This window comes from Lissotriton helveticus, chromosome 10 (genome assembly GCF_964261635.1).
Source record: "Lissotriton helveticus chromosome 10, aLisHel1.1, whole genome shotgun sequence".
In the NCBI taxonomy this organism is placed as follows: Eukaryota; Metazoa; Chordata; class Amphibia; order Caudata; family Salamandridae; genus Lissotriton; species Lissotriton helveticus.
Genome location: NC_136071.1, coordinates 991512352 through 991525142, shown reverse-complemented (window position 1 = coordinate 991525142; position 12791 = coordinate 991512352). Strand labels below are relative to the sequence as shown.

Sequence of the window (12791 nt, the reverse complement as noted above, 5' to 3'; positions counted from 1 at the left end):
AATAAGAGGAAATTATGGGTGGGCCCATAGTTTTATGTCCGAGGGAGCATCACGCACCTCTGTGACGCTGGCATATGCTTCACATGGGTGAGTACATCCGGAGAAGTTGAAGTTGGGAAAATAACAGACTGCCAAGTCACACCAAATATCACAAGGAGAGGGTGAAAGGGTGCGTGTAAAGTAATTTATTGTCACATGAGAGGGGAGGCCAGCCTACTCTCCATATCTTGCATATGTTTTATGAATGTAGCAATCCTGGTCTCAAGTGTGGGGATTCTTTTTCTACATTATGAAAACTAAAAGACCCTTCTTATTTTGTAGTATTTTTCCTGAAAGCTTGGAAGGAACCTGCTAAACAGAGGTCGATTGGTGGATTTGTTAATATCAATAGCTTTTCATCAAATTACTTTAAATTTCAAAGTTTTAAAGAAACTTTCCTTTAAAAGTTGTTGGAATACAATTTGTTTACAATCATAGGCTGGACATTTCTCCATCTCTTCCAACAGAGAAAACTCATAAAAGAGCAGAGACAGGAGGTTCATTCTCATTTTGTTTGTCAAACACTAAAACTACATTTAGTCTCACTACTATTGAGTAAGGTTACTTGTCTCTACGATTCTTTGCCATCTCAATTTCTCTTTATAGGGTGATGATTGTCTGTAAATTGCTGTTTATATTTTTTCTTATTTTAAATGTGATTTTTTTGTGATTAAGAAAATTACTTTAGCACCTATTCAGATAAATGTATAGTGTTGACCAATAACAACAGAGCGCATATGTGCGCTGTCAAATTAAATAAATGTGGAAAAATACTAGCTGTAGCGTCGTCTTTTGCTTGTGACAAAAATAAATGTGGATAAATACAGAAAAAATGCCCACAAAATAAATATGGATAAATATAGACGGAAATGGCAAATAAATAAATACCATAAAACCGGGAGCCCTAATTATAAATAGCCAGCATAATTTATATTTTTGTGAACTTATGTGAAATCCCAAAAATTATACAATTACATCACTGTATGTAACTACACACCAACGAATTGTAAAATTCACACCAGAATAACAGAATGTGAGCAGCTGTTGTTGACAGATAATTTGTTTATATTCATCCTCGCACAGAAAACTGATGTGAGTTTACATTTTGTGTTAAAATATGTTGCAAATTTCGCACACTTCTTATTATAACCTGTTTCTGCTGTTCCTAATGCATATGTTTTTAATCAAAGCATAGTATGTGTCATAAAGTACTTTTCCTTTTCAAAAGAAAAAACACTGATTTATGCTTTGGAGCCATTTTGCTGGAGTAAAAATCAAAATATATTTCTGATCGGCAGCATTATGGAAAGTTTGAGGGAAATATGTTTTTCAGAGAGTATTTATTTAGGTTCTTAATGCATGAATACTCTTAAGGTTATCACCTGACAAAATGATGATTCAAATAAAGGCATTATCTAACCCATGTGGTATTCCTAGTATAATAATACAAACCCTGCAGATGGAATTTCATCACTATTGCTGTCCTCAATAGAAGGAGGATGGCAAGGGCACACTAAAAAGCTATTTGTGGGCCTAAGTCTGACCTAGTTGTGTAAATATCTTAACTTTTGAGTGTACATGCACCTTAGTAATTTGAAGAGAAAAAAACATTAATTCTCCCTCATAAACCAACACTGCTATGTTGCAATCAAGCTTATGTGTGAGTAAAGAGCATCATATATTACTATCATATTAAGTACACTGTGGTCTTTTCAGCATTAGGGAAAATGCAAAAGATGGTAAAAGAATGCCCATCAAACCAGATGCATTGGGTGTTTACAAACCTTTAGAAGGTAGTTTCCTACACTGACAACAGTCAGTGATGTACTATTGGTATGCAGCAGGATGACATCTATTTATAAGGGTTAAAATACCCAGGAAGCAGCAGAAAATGCATGGGTGTGGAAAATGATTTTGATATGGAGAAAAAAACCATTTTGGAATATGCACTGATGCATAACATTTACACATTAGGAGATGTGCATTTGCTCCATTTCCTAATACATACATATTTCACTCTGTGAGCTCTCAGGTAAAGTCACGGGTTTTCAGGAATACAGAGGGAATTGTTTGTGAATTCCAAAAAGCCACAAAGATATATATCCAAATATCTGATTTCGTTGAGAATCAAATACATTTGCTCAAGTAAGGGAATAAGTGCAAAGTAAGTGATTAATTTAAGTTCACTAATCAAAATGTACTTGTGCTTTTTCTTCTATTGTTCATTAATGTTTTCTTTCTCAAAGTAGGGAAGTAAATAAGAAGATGTACTCTTCTGAGATGAAACTGAATGCAATATTTCTTCTTTCATGTTTAATCACCATTAATTTATTTTATTATACTACTTGTGTTTCTTTCAAAAACCAGTTTGCCTAAAACACACTTCTGCTTTTATCCATGCAGCTTGCAGATGGAATTGATACAAAATCCTTAAATGTGCAGTGGTTCAGGTCACAGTTGGGTATTGTATCTCAAGAACCTGTCCTATTTGACTGCAGCATTGCTGAAAATATTCAGTACGGTGACAACAGCAGAATTGTTAGTGAGGAGGAGATTGAAGAGGCAGCCAAAGCCGCAAATATTCATGATTTTATTGAAACCCTTCCTGAGGTAAATATATCTTTTTTATTAAACATACTGTTTGTAGCAATAAATGAATTGTATTTTTATTATGTAGCAATAAATGAATAGTATGATATGTATTTCGCTTGGAAAACTGAGTTATGGTTCTGTCCCAAATGCATGAAACCACTCTAATTTATCGGTTAAGATTTGCTCCATAAACCATATCTGGAATCTCCCCTTCTGTGTATTGATGACATCACAAACAACATCAATGATGATAATACTCATAACATCACCACTTACAACACTGATGACATCATCCAGTAATTGTGCCTTTTTAAAAGAAAGTTTGAGTGTTAAATAGATATACCAAGGTGTATTGGTGATTCAATATAAGTGCCTGTATGGATGATTCAATAGGTGCATGACTGTATGGGTAAGTAAGTGGCTGTGTGATTGACTGTATGGGTGAGTGAGTAGGTGTGCGAGTAGCTCTATGACTGTCTCAGTGTGTGAGTGGTTGTATGTGTGTATGAGTGAATATGTCAGTGGCAGTATTAGTGAGTGAGTGGGTGTATGAGTGGCCGCATGGATGATTGAGTGGATGTGTGTACTGATCTATGAATCAGTGATTGGTTGTGTAAGTTCTGGTATGGATCTGTGAATGGGTTTATGAATGGTTAGGTGGGAGCAGCTCATGAAAGATTCTATTGGGGTGTGAGTGGGGGTGTTAGTGATTTTGTGGATGATGTCATCAGTGATGTAATCTGTGATGTCATTTGATATGCCAGCAGTGATGTTATCAGTGATGTCATTGACCATGTCATGAGTGATGTAATATGTGAGGTGATAAGCAGTGCATTGCAGGGGCAAAAGTTATAGTTAGCTCAGGTAACTATAACTGCTGAATTTCTCTGGTTTTGTACCTGTGAAATCTGAGCGAACAATAATGTTCCTGAAAACTTTATTCCCCAGCTGGTACTGTGCCAGGAGACACGTTCGCAGAGTGGTGCAGAAAGGGGGCATGGCCTCCGAAGACCTATTAGCAAACGGACTGGGTGGGACTTGCTGGAGGTAACAGGAGGGGTATTTGGCCCCTAGAGGCTTAGTAGCCGGGGGCTTCATTCCCCAACTAGTACTATGCCTAGTAGGAACGTTGCAGAGTGGTGGAGATAGGACATTCTTGATGATTGCACAGTTAGTGCATGTATGATTCTATGAGTGCCATTATCAAGAACACACTTTGAATACTGGGTGTTTTTGACAAATTGTAACACACATACATACCCATATTTTTCAAAAAGTTTCAGTGTAGATATTTAGTAAGATACTAATTTAACTTTCCCCTTTGTATACATTTGTTGTAATAACTAAATCAAAAAAATATTTTCCTTCTTCACGGCAACACTGTCAAAAGTACAAATGACAAAATATAAGAGATATTTAAACATATTTTCCACAAAGTTTGAGTCTAGCTGTATAGTAACATAATTGTTTAACTTTAACAACACATTTAATAAAACAATTAAAAAAAATAACTTTCAACATCTGAACTCACAAATAGAACATAACTACAAACACCCATAAAACTACCCATTTTTACCTAAACTCACTTGGAATCAAAAACTGCTCCAAAACTAATACAATGCACGCTGTAAGAAAAGATCCACTCTAGAGAGATGAATAAAAAATATTCATGTGGGATCACGCCCATGGTTGATCATCTTAAATCCTAACATAGAAAACATCTCTAACTGACAGTCAAGTAGAAGGAAGCTGGAGGACCATCTACATTATTGGCACCAACAATAACTATTCCCAATCTAAAAGTTCCTTTAGAGGTGCAGACTACTGCAGCAGATATTGCTCCAGAGTTATCAAGAATGGCCACGTATTACATGGACTGTAGTGTAGTTATAACTTTCGGTGAGCAGCATGTTACAGCTATTCACAATGCTATTTTTTCCCCTTTTACATTTTTGCACATTTCTCAGTGCATATGTTTTAAATTCTTCCAGGCCCAGTTGCCATTATTTTTACCGTAGAACAAAAACATTTTACAACTTTACAAAACCACTAAAAATTATAAATTAAAAAACAAAACAGAAAATGTTGTCTCTAGGAAATAATGCAATGTCATTGAATAATATACTTTTCAACTAAAACCATAGGAACATGCCCATTTATCTATCATGTTTAAGATGTCAAAGGGTACAAATAAAAATATTCTTGCAGGACTACATCAATGCTTTACCATCCATAAACACATCAAAGCAATGGTGTAAAAGCAACAAGAAAGCAACGCAAGGCTGAAGGACTCAACTTCAATAGCAGCCACAACAACACTGGGGCAGAGAGTCCAATTAGAGGTACAATCTCAACTTTAAGATTTGACTCCACAGTTTTCCCAGATGGCATCATACTGCATGGATTGTGGAGTTTTAGTGAGTGCTGGAGAGCAGTCCCTAACGGCCCTTCAAATTGCTGCAAGGAATCCTAAATGTTGGGTTTTTTTTTGTCCCTTCATAGTTTTGCTACATTAGCAGGCATTTTATTGTCTTACAAAATCAGTATCTAATATCTATGTCTTGTTCATTTTATTATCTTCTAGTTTATTGTAACACTACTTGCATATAACTTGCTGTATAGACAAGTCAAAGTGTTCCTCTAACAATAAATACAGATCTAACTTTTACCAGTTATCATTATTTACTTTATCACTATTTACATAGAAGTCAATAGTCTGTGTTTATATCTTCTAGTAAGTGCATTAACAACATGTTTTTTTGGACTACACTTTGGGGTCCATTACGATGTCGGGCGGTTTTCCTCTACCAGGTTGGCGGTGGCCACCGCCAACCTGGCGGAGGAAATCAGCCCGACATCTATTGCCCAATTCCTCCCCGCCATATTAGGATGGCGAAGGGGACCCCGCCCTCCTGTTTTCCGCCCCGGTCGCCTTGCGGCCGGGGCGGAAAATGATTAATATTGAGGCGGTGTCTGTTAGACACCGCCCGCCATATTACAATGGGCTTTTGCTGATGCTTTTGAAAGGCATGCGGAGACTCCCTGCTGGGGCCCCTTGTGGGCCCCCTGGGAGTCCGTGGCTTGGGGGTGCACATGGGGGGTACCTATGGTACCCCCCGGCATTTCTAATTGCAACATGGCAGGCACCACGCGGTGCCTGTCATGTCGCGCTTAGAAAAGCACAACTTGCACTTTCACCATTGCGTCGGGTGGAGATTTCTGCTTCACCCGCCGCAATGGTACATATACATGATGCGCCCGCCTGTGTGGCGGGCGCATCCTAATGCCCTGATCGGAACTCCCGCCCTTATGGCGGGTGGTCCCGGGTCCCTGTATGATGGCGGGCGGACTAAGTCCGCCCGTCATCATAATGAGCCCCTGTGTGTTCAATTTTGTAATCTCATTTTCAAAACATGTGCAACTCCTCCTCTTAACAACTCTTCTCCCTATAATCCTACTCAGGACTAAAGAAACAAAACTGCACATCACCACAAACCTTTTCTATGTCTGCCACAGTTCCATGCAAAATTGCTCTATTTATTTCTCCTAAACATAAAGAAGGAGTTTTCACATAGTACAGCCTCTTAACTAAAGTCTGCATTGTTGAGTGGCGTACAGCTAACATCTTAAAATTATGAAAGGTGCTTTGGCACACTTTGTTTAATAAACAAACTAGCGAGTGTCCCTGCAAATTTGTATGCTTTCTCATCTTGGAAGAATCCAATCCTTGTAAAGTATTGTTTTTCTGTTTTAAACTTCACCTTGGAAAGGTATGTAGAAATGTCCTTAATACATCAATCGATGTTGATTACTGCAAACACTACTACAATTCCATTTCTATAGAGGTGTACAGGTGTCTGACTCAGACTTCCCTGTACCTGTTCTCCAATATCTTCTTCTACATTTATAGGTGCCATCACCTGTTTCGATATAGGAGTATTATTCATCATTTCATAAAATCGTCCTCTGTAATTAATAGCATGAACTAATCTATTATCCTGGACATAGCTTTCTTCCTTAAAGAAAAAAAATTCTGTACTAGACGTATGTATGCAGTCTCCACTAAAAACGGTACAAAAGTAACTTTTATTAATTAATCCTTTTTTTCTGGTTTTGTTTTCTCAAGTACAACATCATTTGGTCAAGAGTCTTCATTCTAATTATGATGAAAATAACAAACTTCATCCTTATAATCAAAGGCCTTATCACCTACTCACTCATCTCGTTCTTTCTGTTTCACTGCATTTCTCCTTCTTCTATACTTAATATTTCTCAGTAGATTCATAACTCCTATACTACGAAACATCCTAGCTGTGATTTCCTTAAACTGCTTCTGTCTCCTGGTTAATGTGTATACATCTACGTTACATTCTATCCTGTTCTTGTTATATACATTTTTCCCATTGGTATTCTTTCTCATAGTTTGTATTTTAGTTTCATAATTTCATAATCTTTGGAAATGTTCACATAAAGTTTTTAAAAATGAGTTTGTCCTTTTACCAATAGCTCTTTTTTCGTTCACCATTTTTTTTTCATTTTGCTCCTTTTGAGTCTCAGTTTTCCATAGATTCTGTACTTGCTGCTTTTCTTTTTCCCTCCGAGCTTTTGTAGCAATCTTTCTGCAGGTATGCGGTTATTGTTCTGTAATAACTTTTGTTCTAGCCCATGTACCAGCTACTTTACTACTGGCTTACAGACAACAAAAAAATACGTTTTGTCATGTTGCAGTTTTAAATCTACAAATGAATCTATAAACATAACTACAAGCACTTACTTCAATGTACCAATCCCAAACCAAAACATAAAACTTGATTTATTACTTACATGTTATTAATAGATCACCCTCTTCTACTACAGGGCTGCACCATATGGCACACTGACAAAATATTGACAATCAAAATATCGACATCCTACTAACGGCAAGTACAAAAATATATAGAAAAAAAAGATGTCATAACTTGTATAAAATATCAATTCTATATCATATATATTTATATATATATATATATATATATATATATATATATATATATATATATATATATATATATAAAACACATTTAATATTAGATATATTTAATAGTAACATTCATTATGATTTAAAATAAAACATATTTAATATATCTTACAAAGGATAGGAAATAAACTTAATTAACAAAAGTGAAACACAGATATATAATAATTAAAATATATTTACATATATCTACTTACAAAAAAAGTTAATAAACTAGAAATTGGAATTAATCGTATAATTAAGAAATCATTTAAAAATGAGTAAATGTAAAAGTAAACACTAACCTAGAATCTTTAAAAAAACGTTATAATAAAAAATAGCTACATTTATTTTACACACTAAAAATATTAATAATTAAAAAAATTATAATTTTAAATATACAAAAACATTATATAAATTATAACATTATAAAATACACTATAACACATAAAATGAATACATATACTGTTCCTACTACAATTTTTACCAAACTATGCAACCTGTTAAAATCAATATATAAAAAATGTACTACTCCCACGTTGCACAATGAAAAAATAATAAAACTGGTTAAAATGTACAAATCTCTCTCCAATAAATGCAACAGTAGCAAAAGCGTTGGATTGCGGATAAGTAATATTTACTGCACCCATTCCAGCTAGCACATCAGTAGAAAAACTGTTGGAGTGTGAAGGGATAAATTTACTATTCTCACTCCAATCACTACAACAGTATGGAAAGTGTTAGATTGCGGAGGGGTAACATTTACGATTTCCATTCCAATAATTGTAACTGTAGAGAAAGTGTTGGATGGCCTAGGGATAAAATGTACTATTCCCACTTCAATAAGTGCAACACTAGGGAAATTGTTTGATAGCAGGGGGGTAAAATGTACTATTCCCACTCCAGTCACTACAACAGTAGGTAAAGTTTTGGGTTGCGGAGGGCTAAAATTTACTATTCTCACCCAAAAAGTGCAGCAATAGGGAAAGTGTTGTATTGCGGAGGGGTACAATTTACTATTCCCGCTCCACTCAGTACAACTGAAGAGAAAGTGTTGGAAAGCGGAAAGGTAAAATGTACGATTCCCACTTCAGTCTGTTCAAAATTTTGAAACAAACAAAATATCTTCAACAAAATAAAATTATTTGAATAACAAAGTTAAAAAAGAAACATAAATATGTTGAAAAATAAAGTAAAATATATTTAATAATAAACAAAATAAAAAATGAAAACATATCATAATCTTAAATACACATCACAAAAGTCTACAAATATTATAATAAATAAAATACAAAAAGAATTTCTCATACAAATACATATTTTTACTTAGAAAGGATTCATTAACAAATACATTAAATGCTCAATACATTTAGTTTAGTTACTTCCCACCCTATAATACCACAACATTCACAACCTGGACCTAATACATTCTTTACACTATTAATATAAATCTTCATCAACAAACACATTTTCATGAAATATTAACTATTAATTAATTATGAATAATATACTACCCTCAATAAATCCACACAAAGCACACAACACACTCATAACATATAAAACCAAATTATTTACACAATTAACATACTTATTACATTAACAAGTAATATTAATTAAAAAAGAATTATTAATTGCTAAAATACATTTATTTCCCACCCCATGACCCTACAAAACCTATATCTAACATCTAAAGAAAAATAATTGTATTTGCACAATTAACATGATTAATATTCAATTAAACACATATTAATAAGAAACCAAATATTAATCATTTAACCTACTTAGCTTCTCACCCTTTACCCCTATATTCCTCACAACCCACACCTAAAATTAAACTTAGAAAAGATTAATTATACAATTAAAATATATTTTCAAATAAATAACGAATATTATTTAACAATTAATTAAAAAGTAATTACAAATAATGTACTCCCCAACCTTTACCCCCATAAACACAAAACCAGCACCTAACATATGTAAATAAACAATTAACCTAATTATCAATTGATATTAATTATCATCGAATTAATTAAAAATAAATTACTTCTCACCCATTACCCCTAAAACCCGACAACCCGCACCTAAAAAAATTACACAATTAACAGAATTATCAATTAATTAATAGTAATTAACTAACTAATTAGTTAAAAATAAATTACTTCCCACTCTATAACCCCACTTTAAAAACAATTACACAATTAACAAAAGTATTAATTAAATAATTATTGTCTATCAACTAATTATTAATTAAAAAATACATTATTTCAAACCCTTAACCCCTATAACCACACAATCCACACCTAAAAGATGTACCTAATTAACATAATTATCAATTAATTAATTAATATTAATTACCAACTAATAATTAATTAAATGTATTACTTCCCACGCTTTAACCCTATAAACACATAAAATTTACCTAGAAAAATTCAAAGCACAATAAACACAAACAAATAATATTAAATAAAAAATAATCATTAATATATAATAATTAAATTACTATCCACCCTATTCCCCTATAAACCCACAGCCCGCTCTGGGACTAAAAACACAAAGGGGCCGATTCTGATCCGGTAAAATTCTCGTCCGTACGATTCGCATCCGGAGCCGTTTCCGTACGACTCGTACACACACCGTACGACTCGATGAGTACGATCCGGACCGGGGTATCAGGACGCGATTTGTACGGTCCACGTCAGGTAAGGGCGATTCGTACGGAAAAGCGCACATTCACATACACACCGTACGGTGCGTACCCCTCCATGATTGTAGGGGCACGCACCGTACCCCTGCGATCATGGGTGGTACGCACCGTACACCCAGCGGACATGGGGTACGCACTGTACACCCAGCGTACATAGGGTACGGTGCGTACACCCCACGATCGCGGGGTATGGTGCGTACACCCGGTGATCGCAGGGGGGGGCTGTCCCGTACCTGTTTCGGGGCGAACTCTGCTTTTACGGCTGTTTTCAGCTCCCGTAGAAAAAGGGTCGTACGGTGCGTACCCACCACGAATCGTACTTGCCAGTTCGGAAAAAGCAGCCGCGAACCAGACAGATGTCGCGTACAGCGGGTTCCGAGGGAGATTCGTACGGGGATTTGATTCGTACGGTCCCTGTACGATTCGTACGGAGTCCAGCTCCTGGTACGGATCGTACTTCGTCGTACGTACAGGGGACGTTGCAGGGTACGATTCGTACGGGAAAAACGCTCCGAACGGCAATTCGGAGCGCTTTTTACTGGATCGGAATCGACCCCAAAATGTATTCAAATTAAATGTAATAACTACTAAAAATGTAATACATATATTGCAAACATAAACAATACTTTGTTACAACACATACATTTAAAATAAACACTAAAATACATAAGGCTAAGTCAAAAATATATTTTAACAACTATGTTTTTGCAAACAATATTAATGACTTCTAGTTTAAAAAAATCTATATTACTTACCTTCAAATTGATATTCTTGACAACAATATTTCCATGCCACTATATTTTAAACCCATATTCTTGTCTTGATATTTGCAACTCGATATTTTATGTAAACACTGAACCATATCACAGTTCTAACTTTTACACTGTAAAAGAACTCTTTATGCCTTTTGTAGTACATTTTAAAATAAACATCAACCAAAGTGTAAAAGTACATACAGTGTCTCAATACTCTGAAAACACAACATAAGAGCTATTTGTGTGCCTCTCTACAACTGTGTCACTGGTAGATTTAGGGAGCAATTACGATGTCGGTTGGAAAGCCTCCAAAACAAAAGTAGTTTTCATAATAGGCTTTTCCAGAAAACACACTAAAGAGTAAGCTACAACTAATATCATAAGTCAAGGGTAAGTGATGATATTGTATTCCCTCCATGACCGAGGCAGGTAATTGCATACACCCATAGCAATCTCTCACATGCATAGTGTATACTTTCTTCGACACCAACTTAGCATAAGCTTTAAATGTATAATCACCCTTGGATAGGTCTTGATGAAGAAAGTGACTAGTTTGTTCTATTAAGCCTTTCTCAGATCCTCATATACCCTCTTTGAGACAGCAGTTGTAGGTGTGGATGTCCCATGTACCCCCACCCAATGTTTTTTGGTTTGAGGTTAAATTAATATTGACTCTATAATAACTATGCCTATTTCTATAATTACCCCTACAGTGAGTGTACCTGTAATACATTTGGGCCTACAATTCAATTTTCCAGACTCTGCTTTAGAGTAGCTCAGGTCACAGTTCAAAAGAGGATGAACAAGCAGAGTCTCTTTTCTCCGCCTCTATCCACTTGTGCTAAAGTTCTCAAGCAACTTCTTTTTGAAGTCTTGAAAAGTTTGTTCCAACAGCCTCTACTTTACAGTATTTACACAACTAAGAAGACCTCCCTTGCCCTCTTTCTTTTTCCACTTGGGCTTAGGTTATCTTCTTGAGACCAATTATTTACAATTCAAAGGTCAATTCACATCCCTTACTAGGTCAGTGCCAATCTCTGCAATAACACTTTGTAACACTTCAGCTCTCAGTGTAGCAATCTCTTGAGGAGACTGTGGTGCTCCAAAACTTGGTAATTGAATGTCTTCCAAAAACAGAGTCAGCCGCTTATCCTTGGTGGGAAAGGAACAGTTAACAAGAGAAGTGCATTTGCTTCAGTCTCAGGAACTCTCCACAAGATCTCGACAATTTGCACCTAAACCTCAGACCTCACTCCCCTGGCATTTGCAACCACGTTTGTCCACTCAGGAGAGGAATATCTCTGACATGGCACTGGAGCTCTACTGCATCTTCTCGCACTTTCTGTGTATTCATTCTCACTTAGATCAGACTCTGAAGATTCACTTATTGGTGCAATTTCTATTTCTGATGCAAGTCCCAGGTTCCTTTTCTCTGTGTCACAGGCCAGGTCTCATCTGAAGCATCTTTCTTCCTCAATTGCATACAACCATGTGTCAAACCAGTCTCTTCCACTGAGTCAGACTCTCTGTCATTCACAATGTTACTGTCTCCCTGTCTATACCAGGGTCTTGTGAAGCTTGACCCCCCTCAGATCAACTTAGTGTGTATCTAGCCTCTTCATGTACCTGTACAGCTTGGTTTGTCCCCTCCTGTGACCCTTCAGTCATGGCTGGAAGTTCTTCTGGGAGAGGAGCTGTTTTTTCAGAA

At 35.8% G+C, this 12791-nt stretch overlaps 1 protein-coding gene across 3 annotated transcripts in view; it reads left to right on the top strand.

Annotated features, from left to right (window-relative positions):
* Positions 1 to 12791, top strand: part of LOC144784709 (ATP-dependent translocase ABCB1-like) — a 916046-nt gene that overhangs the window by 853182 nt on the left and 50073 nt on the right. For all 3 annotated transcript variants that reach the window (XM_078663661.1, XM_078663660.1, XM_078663662.1), the window contains one exon: positions 2443 to 2649. In XM_078663661.1, coding sequence (XP_078519787.1) covers positions 2443 to 2649 — 207 coding nt within the window. The remainder of the gene's footprint in view (positions 1 to 2442; positions 2650 to 12791) is intronic.